General features: G+C 34.1%; 1 protein-coding gene across 16 annotated transcripts in view; it reads right to left on the reverse strand.

The window, feature by feature from the left end:
* Positions 1-5,492: 5,492 nt before the first annotated feature.
* LOC129574874 (homeobox protein prospero) overlaps positions 5,493-17,321 on the reverse strand; it is a 144,314-nt gene continuing 132,485 nt past the window's right edge. For all 16 annotated transcript variants that reach the window (XM_055457428.1, XM_055457425.1, XM_055457418.1 and 13 more), the window contains 2 exons: positions 10,301-10,445; positions 5,493-10,106 (listed from right to left, as the gene is read on the reverse strand). In XM_055457428.1, the coding sequence (XP_055313403.1) occupies positions 9,927-10,106; positions 10,301-10,445 (325 nt within the window). In that variant the 3' untranslated portion in view covers positions 5,493-9,926. The remainder of the gene's footprint in view (positions 10,107-10,300; positions 10,446-17,321) is intronic.

Genomic DNA, 17,321 nt, shown 5'->3' on the forward strand with positions numbered 1-17,321 from the left:
TTGTTTTTTTTTTTAAACTGAAATGTGATCAGACATTGTTCCTTTTTTTTATACATTTGAAATAGGTTGTTTTTTTTTGTGGTTCGTTTGTTTAAATATTGAGTCGAGTTGCGTGCTTTGACCTATTAAATTTTTCTTTATTTCCTGACTAATAATGGATTTTTTTGTTCACTCTGTTTAATATGTTTTGTGTGTGTGTGTGTGTTTTTACCCTACTAAAAGCATTGTTGTTTATTGTTTGTTGTTTTTTTTTTCTTCTCTCTTCGGTTAACATGTCGAAGAATAAATCGAGAACAAAGGATGTGTTAATATGTGTAACAAAAGTGTGTTGAAATAAAAAATGCAAATGATTCAATCAGCTCTATAAAAAACATGCTTATTTATTGTGAATAGGAGGATGTTGGACACGGCAATTAATTGAAATCGAAAAAGCTTTGTGCAAGGGGTGCTTGGCACATTCAAAAGCACCCCTCCATCTTAAAATTCGCCGTTCTTCTGACTTCAATTCGCGGTTCCAACATCATCAATGTTTTTTTTTCTTTCGAAATCCAAGTGCTTGTTTCTGTCGCTGGATTCGAACGCAGTAAATTGATTCAATCAGGTTTGTTGAATAAAAATGTGCTGCTTGCTTATCGATTACTATTTGTTTGTTAGTTTAAATTGATCAAGACAAGCTGAAGAAGAAATGTGAAAAGTGAGATAATTCTCCGAAGAGAATTTCTCTCATTCGATAAAGACACCAAGATCTTAGTGTGGTTATGCGCCGGCCGAAAACCAGCGGGTATAACAGCGCTTTGTTATTTTTACTTTCTTGTATTCACTTTCAGCTCAGATCATATTCATTGAAAAGAAAAAAACATGCAATTTTACAATCTGGGTTCATGCTTCTTCTTTGTTGTTTTGTTATTTTACATGACGATTTAAAAGACATTCTTGATCATTAGATTCCGTTTTATTCTTTGTTAATTTTTTTTTTGTTTTGGTTTGTTACGATTTGTGTTCTGTTTTGGTTTTTTTTTATTGGATTGATTAGCGGTTACTATGGTCTATGGCGGATCATATTAAATTGATGTATCTGTTTTACTCTCTCTCTCTCTCTCTCTCTCTCTCTCTCGCGGAGGATTGTTCTTCTGTTTTACGGTGTCTGTGATGGTGGTGGTTGTGTTGTGATGGTAGTGATATTATTATTGTTTGTTAAATCGTCGTCGCTGGTTATTTTCATTAATTATTTCATTGTCACTGTTTCGTAGCAGCGCATGACTGCACATTGATTCTTTATTCGACAGCAATAATTCGAATAATTAACAGTTTATGGGTTTTGTTTTCGTTCTCTCATTCTATGGAGGCAGTTTTTTTTCGGCGGTTACCATCACTGTTGGTTTTTTTTCTTTGAAGAATGTGGCGGTTCAAAAAATCACTTTGTTGACTTAATTAGCCTTTTTTCACAAAAATCGAGTATTTTCCTATTTTCACATCGACGCCCGACGATGTTGCAGTTCAATTTGCATTCAAATGAAATTGAAATGATGCGGCTTCAAGCGAATGAGAAAAGAATCAACTGTTTTTATTGATTGACTTCATTTCGGCTATGGATTCTCTTTTGTTTATTTGAACAACATTTTGGTTTTTTTCCGATTACTGCTGCTATTGATTGTAATGTCTCTTGTTATTTCTTCGTGGGATAGTATTTGTTTTTCATTGCTAAATCAGCCAGGTATTTCTGTTTGGTACGTTTTTTCATAGTTGATCTTCCAAAGTCAATGGAGTTTCGTAGATCAAGGACATTCATGCCATAATACAGAAGGCATTTTGGTTGCTTCCATGTGGAAATGGAATTGAGAAAAATGACGTCTATATGATGGCACACACTAGGCTCAATGTGCTAGGTACAATGCACCTGGTACAGTGCACTAGGCACTAGATACACTAGGCATTCAACCATAACCAAACCACGCCAATCACATCACCCATTTAACATTCGTAAGAAAGTGACAAGTTGAAGATGAAGTGTAAACGCCATCAAAATTCAGCTAGAAAAACTTTCAAACGAGCATCAAATGGGGTAACGTTTTTGCATAGTTTGAGTAAATGTATCCAATTTGACGTGTATTATTGACTTTCCTCTGCTATTTGATTGATCGAATATTTTCGACCCATACTTTCAATTTGGGTGTCTCATTCGGAGTCTCCCGTTTACACTCTAATTTGATTTCCCTTCATTTTCATCTGCTTTGTTTACATTGATCATATTCATAGATACACAAAAGTAAGAATTATTAACTTATTCACTAGAATTATGTGGTATATTCCAATTTGTGTGTGTAAACTGCATCGCTTAAAATCATTTCCCGTTCATATTTTAAGCAAAAGTGTTTTGTTTTCTCTTAAATCGACACAAAAAGGATTGACTTTAAGCAAGGAATTGCTTAATTCAAGATTTAGTACATTTGCCCGTACAATTTGTTTGTTTTCGGTTTTTAATCTATCTCTTGAATACTCTAAAGTAATTATTCGAATTAGTCAAATTCTTTCTTTTCATTTTCATTTTCATTCCAAAGTGAAATGAGCCGCAAAACTTTAGCCCATTTCGGCATTGGGATGAGTCGTTGTTTCATGCCATCTAAGTTCAAATAAAATAAGTGTCAGCATTGCTGTTGGTTATTTCCCTTGCCATACGTTGTGAACAAACTGAAAACCGGTTCTATTGAGTTAACATAATAAAAATCGATCATTTTTCGTCTTTTCTTTTTCGCATTTGAATCGTTTCTGAATCAAAAAATTTCGTTGCATTGACTAGAGAAATGGTTGAGGATACCCAAAAAGAGTGGTTGTTGCAAAGGATCATCTCGCCGCATTTCCAGACGTACTTTTTGGTTAATCGAGACGTTGAAGTGCAATTGGCCCAAAAAGAATATGGAAAAATTCACAATTTTTTTTTATACATTGGTTGGAACAATAACCGTGTTCCGTTCCGGACAGCCGCAAGTGGCTGTAGCTGCTGAATTTGGAAAGTACCTCCTTCAAACACGGATCAAATGCATCCTCGCACATTAAACAGACATATAATTTCAATTTCTAATCTCCAAAATTATCCTAAAAGTTTTCCATTTTTTTTCTTCTCTTCTTTTGTTCAAACTTTAACAATTTTTTTTCCGCTTAAATTTTTCGCCTTCTTCGTTTCAACACCTAAAATTTATTCTAAAAAGTGCTTTATCCTCGTTTCTCTCCCCAGTCAATCCATGGAACCGATCAATTGTCGGTTTACAAATACCAAATATCGCCTAAACATTTATATATAATTTTTTTTTGATTTGATTAGGATGCTGTAATTTACCAAGAACTATTTTGTTTGCAGTCCATTGCGTTCGAATCGCAATTTTTCCACGCAAACAAAAAGTCCAGATAGCTTTTCTTTTATCTCATAGTAAACGATAACACCAAACTAAAATTCTTTCCCACCCGAACATAAAATTAAATCTAAATAACTTGTTAAATTTTGGGAATTTCTTTGACTAGGTTTTTTTTCTTTTATTTATTACAAGCCCATTTTTTTCCACTGCTTGAAATTTTGTACATCCGAAAAAAAATGCGCAACAAAAACGTATGAAGAGAAAAAAAAAATTATAATTTCAACAACCACATAGAAGAAAAAAAAATTCGCGATCAAAACATTTTAAAATACAATTTTTCAAATAACGAAATTTTGAGAATCAAATTTTCACATAACGCTTTCTATTTTTTTGCCCGAAAGTTAGATTTTTTTCTCTCTTCTTCTTCTTTTTCTCTTCCTTGCATGGAAAGTAAAAAATAAAAACAAAAATATTCGCAGTGTTATGAAGGTGATGATTAGTGTAATGCCGTTGAGATTCACCGTTGCGACGTTCATTTCTAAATTCCCTTGTGCTTCTGCTTTCAAATTGCATTCAACTTTTTTTTCTTTCGTTCAATGTAATCTACCAGTCACTGGTTAATCTACCAGTCAAATCCTGCGGAATTTGTTTTTTTCCATAGCATTACTCTAGCTGAATCTATTCATTCGAACGGATAGTATACATTCAGGCGACGAATAGAATAGTCCAATCAGAAGTGGTGAGTTTTATTCCGCAAATAAATAGATTCACTCAAAAAGGCGACAAACCCAAAATAAAGGCTTAAAACCAAATGGATTTTACTCAATTTTTTCGTCGCAAATTCGTTAGAACTTTCGTTCTTATTGGATTTTGAAGCCATGCCAAAGTCTTTATAGGATTTGAAGAATTTGAAGGGTTTTCATCCGTATCAACATGTAAAGCGTTTACTTCTGTCATACTTATTTTCATTTGAAATGGCGAATGAATGAATAAAATTCACTTATTTTATCGTGTTTTTTTCACTTTCCTCCACATCAGAGTTATTTTCGCTTTTCTTTTGGGAATTTTCATTGTTTCAAGAAAGGTTCGTTGAAGAGAAGTTGTACCTTTCTCAATTTTCTTAATACGCGTAGTGGTTGCCATCAACAGCCTCACACTTTCCATCATCTTCATATGATTAAACTTGGAATAAATCGTCAATTAAGAAAATCAATTCAAGCCAAATGTCTAAATATATGTGTAGTTCGTAGACAATGGTCTGCCGATCATTTCTTTCTCTTTCTCTCCCTCCCTCTCGCTCTGGTTTCTAACCAGAGAGATTTTCCTTCTTTTATTTTTCACCACAGTTGTGGCATCATTTGGTGTCGGTCATAAATTTACACTCGTAATTTTAAAATTACACAAATTCCGACACAAAAAATAGTCTTAAGTTCTAAGGGCAAATTTTCTTAGTCTTGATATAAATGATTACATGTATCGAATCAATTTCACATTGGGAGTCCGTGTTTTGGGGCTCAATTGATTCAAACAGTTGTCGATATAGTGGCTAAACTTTATTGCCCAGTTGTGAATCTCAATTTCGAGATTTGAGGAAAAAAATTGCCAAAACCAAAAAAAGGGGGGTCGATCTCTTAGTTTTTGCAAAGAAATCGATAAAAAAAATTGCCAATTGCGAAATAAAAGTCCGTCCAAAAGAGTTGATTCAAGTTGGTAAATCGCTGATCTGAAACACGATAATAAAATTCCAATTCCATAAAAAAAAACAACCAATTTTATTCAAATCCAAAAATTACCAACTCCAGAAAACGGAAGATTCCAAGAACGAAAATATATTCACCTTTTTCTTTTTAAATTTGCAAATCAATTTTTTTTTATAGCCAAACAACGATGATTTTTGTTTTGTTTTGGGTTTTTCGAAAAAGTAGTAACGGTGAACAGATTTCATGTTTCAGAATCAAAAAATATTTCGAAACAAAAGAAATAAGGAAAAAAGTCGGGCGCAAATTGTGTGCAACATGTTGATGTTGTTGATTTATTATCAAGTGTCGAATTATTTGCAAAAAAAAAAACAAGAAATGGACGTGTTCACAACAAAAGTTGTGTTTGCAAATGTATGTCATTCGTCGCTAAATAATAAATGTGTTGATTTTGTTAATTTTTATTTATTTTGCAATATACACCATCTTAATGATAATACCTATATGCTTTCTAAGTCAAACGGTTTTTGCCTAATTTGTTGTTGTTCTTTGCTTTTTGGTTTTTTGGCATTATCGTTCAATATGCATTTAAAATTGTTGAATTTTTGTTGTTGTTGTTATGTGTGTGTTTACTGTGAACGTGTCATGTGTTCACACTCTTAATCATTTTGCTTTTTAAATCTTCTTTTTTGAATTATTTTCGATTAATTTGTAATTGTGATTTTTTTCTATGCTGTAATGCATACAATTTCCAATTAAAACGTAACGTTAAAACATCTCTCACTGCATATAAAGCCTCGAAAACGAAAATGAGGACCATATTAATGTGTGTGTATTTGTGTGTGTTTATTCTTCTTTTTCTTTCATTTTTGGAATGTGACATTTTAATCAAATGTAGCTTTAAATATCTTTTACGCCATGGAAATTTATCTACTTAATGGTTAGGGTTTTGTGTTTTTTTTTCTTTTAAATTTAAATAATTCAAAGAAAAGAAAAGAAAAATTCAAAGAAATTGTAAAAAAAGGAGGAAAAATTTCCGAAAAATTGTTGATATTAATAATAAGAAAGAAAATAGAAGAAAAACTAGACAGAAAGAACAAAAGAAATTCTTTCAATATTATCTATGTACAAATCAGTCGAGATAAAAAATATGCCTCATACATGTGTCTATTGTTATCAATTTTCATATGTGTGTAATCAATTGTTCTTCTGTTTGCCAAAACATTTTTATTTGCATTTAATCAAATGAAAAATTAATTTAAAAAATAAATTAAATTGATTGGGGTTCTTCCTTATAAGCTATCGATCGAAAATGCATTCATGTCACGCTTTAAATTCTTATTAGTTTTTAATACTTTTTTCTCTCCAAATTTCCGAATGAATCAACATATTGATTTTTTTTTTCTTTTTTTAGTTTTTGAAATGAAAAAAAAATGGTGAAATTTTTCTTGAATTTTGATACGAAAAATAAGAGGAACGATAATTCAACAATACCGAAAATATCACGTTGAACATTTGGACAGCAAAAATGATGGCAAAATGAACTGTATCGCCGAAGAATCATTCATTGTGGCACCAAAACAATGGCCGAAGATCATTCTTCGTTCACAAGCAATGATCGTTCTTCGTGCACAGTTCATTTTGTCATCATTTTTCGTAATCAACGTACAATATTTTGCCGATTGATCAAAAGAGAGAATCAAAACCAATGCCATCCAATTGAATATCAACCACAAATTAGCCTAAATACTTTGTATCTATATATGATTACAATTAAAAATCTTATGTGCTTCTGTATTCATTCTCAATTGCATTTTAATCGTTCGGCGCAGTGTTGGAGGAAAAATTCATTTAAAATCAAAGCCTTAAACACATACACATGTCATTCAATCATATATTTTTTTTTGTAGTCCATTGTTTTTATTTTCTTGTTAGCCCTTAAATAATTCTTTTGTTGAATTGATTTTTAATTTTTTTGTCTGACCGTCAGACTCTGAGCGGCGTAAGCATATGCGCATAATGTGTGTATCCATTTGGAGACGAACATTTTGCTGCTTTTCACGCCATTCATTTTTTTTGCATTTCTCTGTCAAAGTACTTCTTTGTTATCAATAATTTCAATTCATTTACTTGCATTAAGTTAAATACTTGTTTTAAATTTCAATAGAATATTATGTTTTTTTTTTCTTTCAATAATTGTAAGTTACTAAATTACATTTGGTTGGGTGTGTTTTTTTTTTCTTCGCAGAATTGTGTTCGATTTCGAAGACGGATTGCAATTGAAGCATCAAAGGTATTTTCAAATGCAGTCGACAATGCTTCCACATTGCGACACTCGAAATCGTGCACAAATAACTGTTAGCAAAAAAAAAGAGTCTAGTTTGTTCAAAAGAAAACAATTTGAACGTTTCTTGTTGTCTCTTGGTTTGATGTTACTGATGGGCAATACAGTTTACACATTTGTTTTATTTTTATTTACTATTGCTGTTGTTTGGTTGTGATAAATGAACCGAAAATGGCCGTTGTTCAAGTGTTCATGCGTTTGACTTGAAATGCCCGTCGAGTCACTTGGGCAAGTTTCACTCAAGAATTCCAACTCTCCTTTTCAATCGAGTCTCAATCCTGATTGAAATTTCCCCGCAGTAAATCTCATTCACTGCAGCACTCTGGCGGATATTTCAAATGAAACACATTCTCTGGAACCTTGTCAAGCCGACGAAAGAAAAAACAATCAAAGTAAGAAATGTAAAACTGAATGCACTTAATCCATATAAAATTTATACAAATGTAAAGAATGAAATAAAAGTGATAACTTGTGCAAAATCAATGATCGAAAACTAAAAAAAAACATTTAAAATGAATGAAGCAGTTGTTGCTTAGGACTCAAGGTTGGTTGGTTGCTTGGTTTTTTCTGTGTGTCTTACTCCTGCAGAGTTAGCTATGGTTGATTCGTAGTATTGAATTAAACGGTGGCTATATATTTCCCGGGTTATATTTCGATTGAATGCTGTTGCTGTTGTTGAATTCGTTCCATTTTTTCTTCGAGTGATTTATTTTCATGTGTTTTTATTCTTTTATTTATTATTTTATTGCTGTTTATTTTATGTAGTTTTTTGCGTAAGTGTGTTTGACTTCCAATTCCATTGAAAAACGAGAAATTAAAGAAAATAAATCGAGTTTAGCGCTTGTTATCATTCCGATGAAATGTGTGAATTTTGTTTGTGTGTATGTTTTGCGTGTCTTTCAATTCATTTTTTTTTTGGTTTCATTTTAATTTTTATTCATTAAAACATGCTTCATTTTGGTTGTGTTGTTCGTTTCATTTGTTTTAGAGCTTATTCTATGTAATATTATAATATAATACTTCTAATTTTATAATTTTTGTCTGTGTGTGTTGTCATAAGGTAAATTTTTTCTTCTTTCTTTCATTATGATTCCAAAGACGAGAATGAAAAAAAAAACATACACGTTCTTTTTCTTTGGTAGATTGTTTTCAAGTGTGTGTGTGAATGTGTTGTTGCGAATAGCACGTTCGCTGGTTTCGATTTTCAATCTAGAGAAAAGTAAAATATCGGTTTATTTTTGTATTTAAGTCCAGTGATTGGTTTTTTCGCATTTTCGCAAACTCGGATCGATTTTCATAAAATTTTTATGGTTTTTTTTTTTTGCATTTTCTTTCCTAATCATATATTTAGAGAGCAAACATGGAAGAAATGCTTGACACATCTAACTCTTTTTAATTTGTTTGATTACATTTTGTATATTTCCAAAATGATTTAAAAAAAAAATGAAATGAAATCGCCTAAATACACGTATATAACTTGAAATTAGTAATTTTTGGGTAGCCGCTTCAATGGACGCAAGCGAACTACACTTTTTTTTGTATGTATGTTTGTTTTTGTCTTTGTTTTTTGTTAGATAGGAACCACAAACGTTGTTTGTATTTTTTTTTTAATTGTGTTTTCTCTTAAACTTTGCTTACTCTCGTGTATGTGTATCATTCTAATTTGTTTTTTTTAAATAGTAATAATAATAATTATAATTTTTTTCGTTTGTCATCCACTTTGCTTGTTTCATTTAATTTAAGTTTAGTTTCTTTTCATCAAACTATTTTATTGGGTTTTATGTTTTAAATTTTTTTATAATTTTAAATTTGTTAGGTTTTCTCTTATACTCTGTGTGTTTGTGTTTTTTTCACGTTTTTTTTTGTTTCTCTTCAGTTTTTAAAATTATTCATTTAGTCTCTCAATTTCGTGTGCATTTTTTGTTGGTTTGTTTGTGTGTATACATTGTAAGTTAACACTCTTGCTTGTCTACCGTTGTGTGTGTGAATGAAAAAGCACTTTCTCTCAATAAATTAAAACATATTCATAATTAAAAAAAAAACTATTAAAAAAATTGTGTTAAACTTCTTTTTTTGGTCGTATTTTTGTAATAATCGTTTTGTATTCAAAAATGTGTAAAATTTCAGTTACAAGACCAATTACGGCGTTTCTTCATCGCAAAATGAGCGAGAATTGCCCAAATTTTACATTTAAGTTAAAAAAAAAATTACGAGAAAAAAACTGCTTCAAACAAAACTTAAACCAAAAAACAGAGGCAGACGCGAGAGTGAGAAAATGGATCGAAATGGTTTTTCAATTCACATCTACATCGGGTGCATAATAATCATTGTTAATTTCTTTCTCTTTGTCATAACATTATTATCATTTGTTTAGTGTCTTAGATTTGTGTTTTTTAACTTGTTGAATAGTTGATTGTTTATCTTTGTCGTCACCTTCTTGTTGTGTTTTCTCAGTGTGTGTGTTGTGTTTTGTGTTGCGTTCAACATCTTCTTTGTCATTTTTGTAGTATATATGTTGTCACATGGGCCATCCAATTATTCCAGCTGCTCCAAGAAGTTCGGAGATTTGAAATATTCTGGAACTGAATCATCCATTCGGGAAATAACCTTGTAAATGGACTTTTTCCATGATTGTTCGGTGTCTTTGCCACCTTGAATGGAACGGTAAAATTCGCGTAACGTTTGCTCAACTACTTCGCGGAATCGAAGAGGTACCTGTGTTTTTTTTTGGTTTTTTTTTTTGGTTTTATTTGGGAGGAAATTGGTCGAATTTAGTTTATTTGCTGTTGTTTTTTTTCAATGAAATATGTATAAATATGATTTCGATTCACGACTCATTTCGATTGTAAAGAATTACAACGAAAAAGTGAGACAGCGACCAAAGTCCAGTCACACATGACAACACTTACCTCGATGTGATTGTTTCGATTGTAGTGTAAATTGAGCACCCTATAAATTTCACTATCGCCACTAATATGTAAATCATCTGGGCTCTTGATACCCTCGCTAACTGCCTGCCGAGCATATTTCTCCATTTGAATGTAGTAAAATTCACTGGAACAATGAAAAGAGAACACATTTTTATTGTTTTGCTTTTTACAATTTGAAAATATTTGAATCAATTCGATGGTTGAAGAAAAAATGATGAATTAACCTATCCTATTGGTACATCTCCTGATGATCCATCTCTTAATAATGCATCCTAATGATCTTTAATTCTTGATTGGACTGAAAACTTTCAAAAATCGCGGAAAACCTTTGCCAAAATAATCTCACGAAACTAAAACATTTCGTATCTCAAATGCAAGTCCAGGAGAAACTTCCACCGAAAAACTTTTTATTCCAGCAAATTAATCGAAAACTCGATGTTTGATTGAAAGAAATTAAGAGTGAATGTCTTAAAGTGGTGGCAACAACAAAACCACAAGTCGGATTTAGTGTTGAATTTTTGCAATTTATTTGCATTTTGTAATTAATCGCACATGCATTCGTCATACACATTCGTCGTTCATTGTCATTTTGACACATGAGTTTGCATGTTTCATTTGTGACAAATTACCACAGGGAATGTTCGAAATCATTTCAGAGTGATCAGTTGAGAGCGCCAGGCAAGTGTGTGTGTATGTGTGTGTGCTGTCGTTATGATTGGTTTTGCTATTTCTCTGCATATTGCTTGAGCAATAGCTGGAGAATTGAAAAAAAGCGATAAAGCCCAACGTCACCAGCATCATAATGATGAATCGTCAACACCAATGCCACCGAGTGTGTGTCGTACGCCAACATTGAAAGTGAGCCACCGAGAGTTGAACAAGGAGCACGACGGAACAATACGGCTGAATGTGAAAGGTGAGAGTAAGTAAGCGGAAAGAAAGGAAAATTAACGCATTTTTTTTTCTCTGTAGCTTGGTTGCTGCTGCTGCTCCAGCTACTCACTCTCTCCCTCTCGCTATCGCTATCGCAAATATGAAAACTTGACTAAATAGTAAAATCATCTTAATTTGAGATATGGAATTTCATCGTTGGCTTCCGCTGAGAGTGATGTGTGTGTGTGTGACTGCTGAATAGAGTACATGTCATGAAAAGTGTTGAAAACAAAGCGAAAAGCGTTCGTGAAGTGTTTACAATTAGATATGTAGTGTTTAAGTATTTTAAAAAATACAACAGTGTTTGCGTTTTGAGACACAATCCGATAGAGAGAAAGAGAGAGAGAGAGAGAGAGAGAGAGAGACAGGCAGATGAGTGGGGGAGCAAGAGCTAGGGAATGTGTGTGTGCGTTTGGAGCTATGTTTCAATGTTTACTTTTATCTTTCCCCTTATGAGCGCCATGCCACTCGGAGATCTATTATTTGAATAATCAGTTTCCGTGCGCGTTTGGCACTCACCAAATCTCTGAACAAAAATTGTTGTTTTCATTCCTTGGCAAAAGAATGTGCGCGAAAAAAAATAGAGAGAGAGAGAGAGAGAGAGAGAGAGAGAGAGAGAGAGAACAACACAAACACACATGCAAAGCAATCAAAATAGCTGGATGTAGTTCGAATTTTCCTGCCACTATTCATCACACCGCGTCTCGCGTGTGCCATTTCTTTGGCACTTTTGCCTTTTTTGCTGTTGCTGTTGTTTTTTTTTCGCATTCCATCCATCATTGCGACTTCCAAGTCACTGATTCCACTACACACAAACACACACCACCATTGCCTTATGCTGTACGATGTGATGATGTTGACAACAATAGTTTTAATTATTGCTTGTATCGCAATTATTCTTTAACTAGGCTTCTTAGCTTCACTTAAGTTGAGTGCTCAGTTAACTGAGTGCACATAGGCACAATATGGCTTACACACGTCATATTGCCCATTCGAGAGAGCGCCAGCGCCCCACGTGCGCGCATACACACACATATATATATACGCTAAATGTTTAGACGTGCCCAAGAAACAGCACAAAGTGCGCGAATGATATGGAGATACGAAACGGTAAAAAGATAGAATAAAAAAACAGAGAGAATATTGAGAGGCACAACATATATGCGCAAAATAAAGTAAAAGCACTTTTACACGCTGCAAATAACACACAATGCACACCGTTTTATATGCACACGTGCATCTCTTTTTATGCCAGCGCACTTGATTACGTTGTCAATTTAGACCAAGCAACAGCTCCATTCTTATTGATGTACAATTATCCTTGCACTTTGTTTTTAGGAAAGGAGGATGCTAGGATGCAAGAAATGTGCACAGAGAAAAAAACAAACAAATGGCCTTTCCTTCGAATTTGAGCAAATGTTTTCAGAGCATCGCATATTGAAGTGAAAAATGACATCTTCATTGAAATGAAGAAATGAACAGAAATCTCGAAATTGTTTCTTTGCTGTCGAGAGTGGGCTTCGAAAGTATTTGTTCATTTGATTTCAGTTCAATTTTTTTCCTCTAAAAATATTCGACTAAATGCAAAGTTTGTGGGCCGAAATCTTTCACTTTGCCCAGAGAGTGTCTCTCTGTTTTTGCCATTTGAAACTGTCAAAATGAATTCACACGAGTTCTTTGAAACGAGACTATAGAGTCAAATATTCTTTTGTACAGTCAAAACAAGCGTACAAGAATGTATTTTCTCTCTCTCTCTCTCTTTTCATTTCCATTTGGGCGCTCTCGAGCAAATGCATTACCATTAAATGAATTACTTAATTAGATCTATTCTCCCCGTATGCCAATTATAATTTTCTCTTGTTGCTCACATTTGCTCACTTATCAAATGCTCGTTTGCTGTGTTGTCGGTGTGTTGGCTGGGCATTCGTGAGTATTTGAGCGGCAAAAATGCTTAGATTGGCATGAAAAAGAACCAATTTGTTGTTATTTTCGCAAAAACACACTGGGTTTGTGATTTGTTTGTTGTTTGTTGTGGGAAAAATCAAATGGCTGCGGTTTTTATACGGAATTTTCTTGTCTTCAGCATCAACGAAACAGTAGCGCTAACACTCATTAGCCTAAGAGTTGTGTGATAACTGAATTAACCATGGAAAAAAAGGTGAATTGTTCAAGTCTGCGCTTCAAAAACTCCAGCTTATCAATTTATCTTGTCGCATGGAATGCCATTTCTTTCATTCGACCCATTCGAAATTATTCATCCAGAATTGAGATCATCATTCAACTCGTTCATTTCGGTGTACAAAATCGTACAACCCTTTTTTTTCTCTCTCGCTCTCTCGCTCTCTCGCTCTCCACATTTGAAAACAGAAATTATGTTCAATTTCAATTGGTTTGTCGCATGTGTGAATGTGTGATTTGCATCCTTGGAGTGGCGAATATGAAAACGCGAGTGGCGAAGAATCTAAATAAAGGCATTCAATTCAAGCGCATGCATCAGAAAATGCCGAAAAAAGAAAGTGCTGTTGAATTATGGATTGGCGCTCACTTCATGACAATGCCACACATACACAACTCTTGGGATTTGCATGTCTTTTGTTTTGCCATCAACAAGAAGTGCCAATTAAAAACAATCTTCTATGCAATTTTCAGCACTAATTATAAAACGAATCAAAACCAGATTTAAAAAAAACACACATGTTAATATCTGCAACGATGATACTCGGCTAAATATACCGAGTCGCAATCATTTTCCTTTTGGTGGTGATCTCGAAAAAGAGAAAAAAAAAAAGAGTCAACGCCGTTGGTTCAACACAAATTAGTCATCGAACGGAATTTATCATGCTAGAAACTCGGTTTTTTGCTTCTTCCGCAGAAAGATCATATAAAATCCATCTCAATGGAATGAAATCTTGCTTTGCAATCAAAGCCCGTGAGGAAAGAAGAAAACATTGTCGAAATTTTGGCGCGTAAATTAATCGAAGAAAAAAAGTGTATTAAATTGATAGCGCGCAACTGTCATTTGATTTCTAAGCCGTTGTTTTTTTTCCCACAAAATAATGGCAACGAGAGAGTGGAGAGCGAGCGAAAAAAAACTGTTTAAAGAGCATAAGACACACGAAAGAAGTAGAAGAGAAGGAAAAAAAAACGCACATAACAATAATAAATTTTGTAACGGTTTTTTCTGGCATTCCTTTTGCTGCTATGCTTCGATAATCTTAACCCCTCGGAAAATGCCATTTACGCTATGCTGGCATATTGTACGAGCGAGTGCACGCGCGCGCGCACACATTTATTTTACGCACCAAGACTTTATGATCACACAATTGCATAGTTCACACACAAGCGTAAACTACTGTTTACCCAAACTGCTGCATGCATATACCCATACTATTCCTTATTCTTAAGTCGTTCGCTGTCTATTGTTCTGCCAGTTCCTTAGTTCCCTTCGCTTAATTTCTTTTTTCCACTGCTGCTGCTGCAACTTCTTCTTCTTGTGGCAACGGTAACGATCACAACAACGCAAACGACCTATTCTTATGTCGCTCTCTCTCTCTCTCTCTCTCTGTCTCTCTCTCTGTGTGTGTTTGTCAATAGTAGAGAATGTGTACACCTTTTATTCATCGGCTATGTAATTTACCGTTCCCTATGCGTGTGTATATACTTTTCATTCTCTTCGTCGTTTTGGCTTTTTCTGTTTCTTGCTCTCGCTTTCCCTTATGTTTCGCCCTTTAATTTTTCAGAGCAGAGTCAGGGCCAGAAGTGTACTGGTTTTTTCTTATGAATATTATGCTGCGTTCCGATGCACGATTTCACGAGGCACTTTTAAAAGGTAAAACGATAACATTTGCCGAGATATGCTAAGATAATCGGACGAGAGAACGTTTTTCCCTCTCCTATTCTCTATCCCTCTCTCGTTCGCTTGCATTGTTTCGGTTTCGGTTTTGCTTTGCGTCTTTGGCTTTCTTATGAAAATTTCTTATGCGATATATGGCCATTCTTTCATACATCTTACGCTAATGCTCAAGACAATCATCGGTCCCTTGGCAAACAAAAACTAATCGAGGTTACATTTTGTGAACGCTAGTTAATGAAACAATTGTGTACATTATGATGAAAACGCAAAGTTGAACCGAACCAAACTGAAGAAGAAGAAGAAAAAAAACACGACGACTACGATACACAATTCATTTGCACACGGAGAAGGAATACCGAACGAAATGTTCGAATGCAACGTGTTTGGTCTATTGTGTGTATGTGTGTGTGTGACAACTGTTGCCACATTTGGCTTATTGACACAAAAGAAATTTCAAAAAACGAAATCCTTTTGCACTATACTCTTTTTTTTCTTTCTTCTACTTCGTCTTCACTTGATTCTTCGTTGCTTTTACGTGTGTTGAATGTCAGTCATTTCCTTTTCTCGTCAAACATCAACCGTTTTTTTTTTATTACTTATTCTTGATCTTCAAGAGATTTTGTCGATTTTTGCCATGTATGAGTTTACATTTAATTATAGTTTTTGGTATTCATTTTGCATGTTGCCTCTGACAATATAATGATATGGTTCGTTTTAAGACGTGTGCGATCACACAAAAGATGAAAATCTTGACATATTTGCATAGCCACTCAATTTCGGCGGAAAAGTTTCGTTTCGACGAAGAAATTGAGCTTTTCCGCAAAAAACCATCGAGATTTTCATTCACCTCTCATCGCTAAGGATTTTTCTCTTCTACAACCGTATTGATTCTTCTTTTCATTTTAAAACAAAGTCAATCTCTATATACAGCATCAGCACAAAGACCAAATTTCATATATACGACGAACCAAAACGTGCTCTACTTTGTGCTGAATACTGCAAAAGAAATTGATTGATGCAAAAAAAAAAGTGAATGGCAAAGTGAGTGGTGGACAACTACAAAGATATCTAGCCCCTATATTGATGTTTGATGGCCGAAAAAAGAAGCGACAACCCTAGATGATTTTCGATGCAAACAAAAATTACTTTTAAATGAACAAAAATTTAACCAGATGGTCGTCAACAATCAAAGATTCGACCAATTCGCGCCAATAATTTCGGTTCTCACACTCGCTCATACGGTTTACGCACGGTAAGGGGGCATCTGTCAATCGGAGAGTGTCTCCGGAAGAGAGAAAAAAAAACATCAAACCGGAGTGAATATGTCTTGGCCGCAATTTTGCAAGATTTAAATGAATTTTTCCCATTGAATTGAACGAATGTTGATTGAATTAGATTGTCTCCGCATGCTGTATGCGAATTACCAAAGCAAATGACATTTGAAATTCAAATCGAATCAAAGAATGAATCATTTCTATGGACACTGGACACAATCAAGACACAATCATTTTTCAGACACATTCTAAGAGTGCGATCATGTGAAGGAAATGGTTTGTTAACGGGCCGAAAAAGGGGTTGTTTATTTGTGAAAATTGATTGTAACTGGAATATTAATTGATGTATAATTGCGTTGGAAAATTCCAATTGATTTCGAATGTGTGTGGCAGCTAAGGAGTTGAACCAAGACAAGTTTACTACAACAGTTTCGCAACTGTGGCAAAAGTGTATGTGTGATTTTGAATAGAGTCGCGCTTAGAAATGCGCCTAATGCCCATACGATATATGAATTGCATGTCGGAAGGAGTCTATTTCCTATAGTAACGCCTTTCAAGGAAACCAAACATTACCGCCGTTGATTGGCTAGACACGCAACATATGTCACCCTCACAATAAATAACAATCGCGGCTCAACGGTGCGCTGCTCGCCTCTACTTATCACATATCGTAGTTTGTAATAACATTTTCCTCTCACTCTTACTCTCTCTCTCTCTCTCTCTCTAACTATCTTGTATCGAACAACAACATCGCCGTGCACATACAAATACACTTTAGCGAGAATTTCTCGTGTGCGTGCTTTCGGGCCCAAGATATGTACAAAAAGTGTGAGTTATCTAGCGCAAGCTACAATGAAACGGTAAAAAAATGTAATAATATTTTTTCGAGTAATTGAGATCAATGATATGCGATAACGAGTAGTATTCATTCGTCAGCCAC

Source organism: Sitodiplosis mosellana, unplaced genomic scaffold, assembly GCF_009176505.1.
Source record: "Sitodiplosis mosellana isolate CC-2019 unplaced genomic scaffold, AAFC_SMos_1.0 Smas_scaffold_6165, whole genome shotgun sequence".
NCBI lineage: Eukaryota > Metazoa > Arthropoda > Insecta > Diptera > Cecidomyiidae > Sitodiplosis > Sitodiplosis mosellana.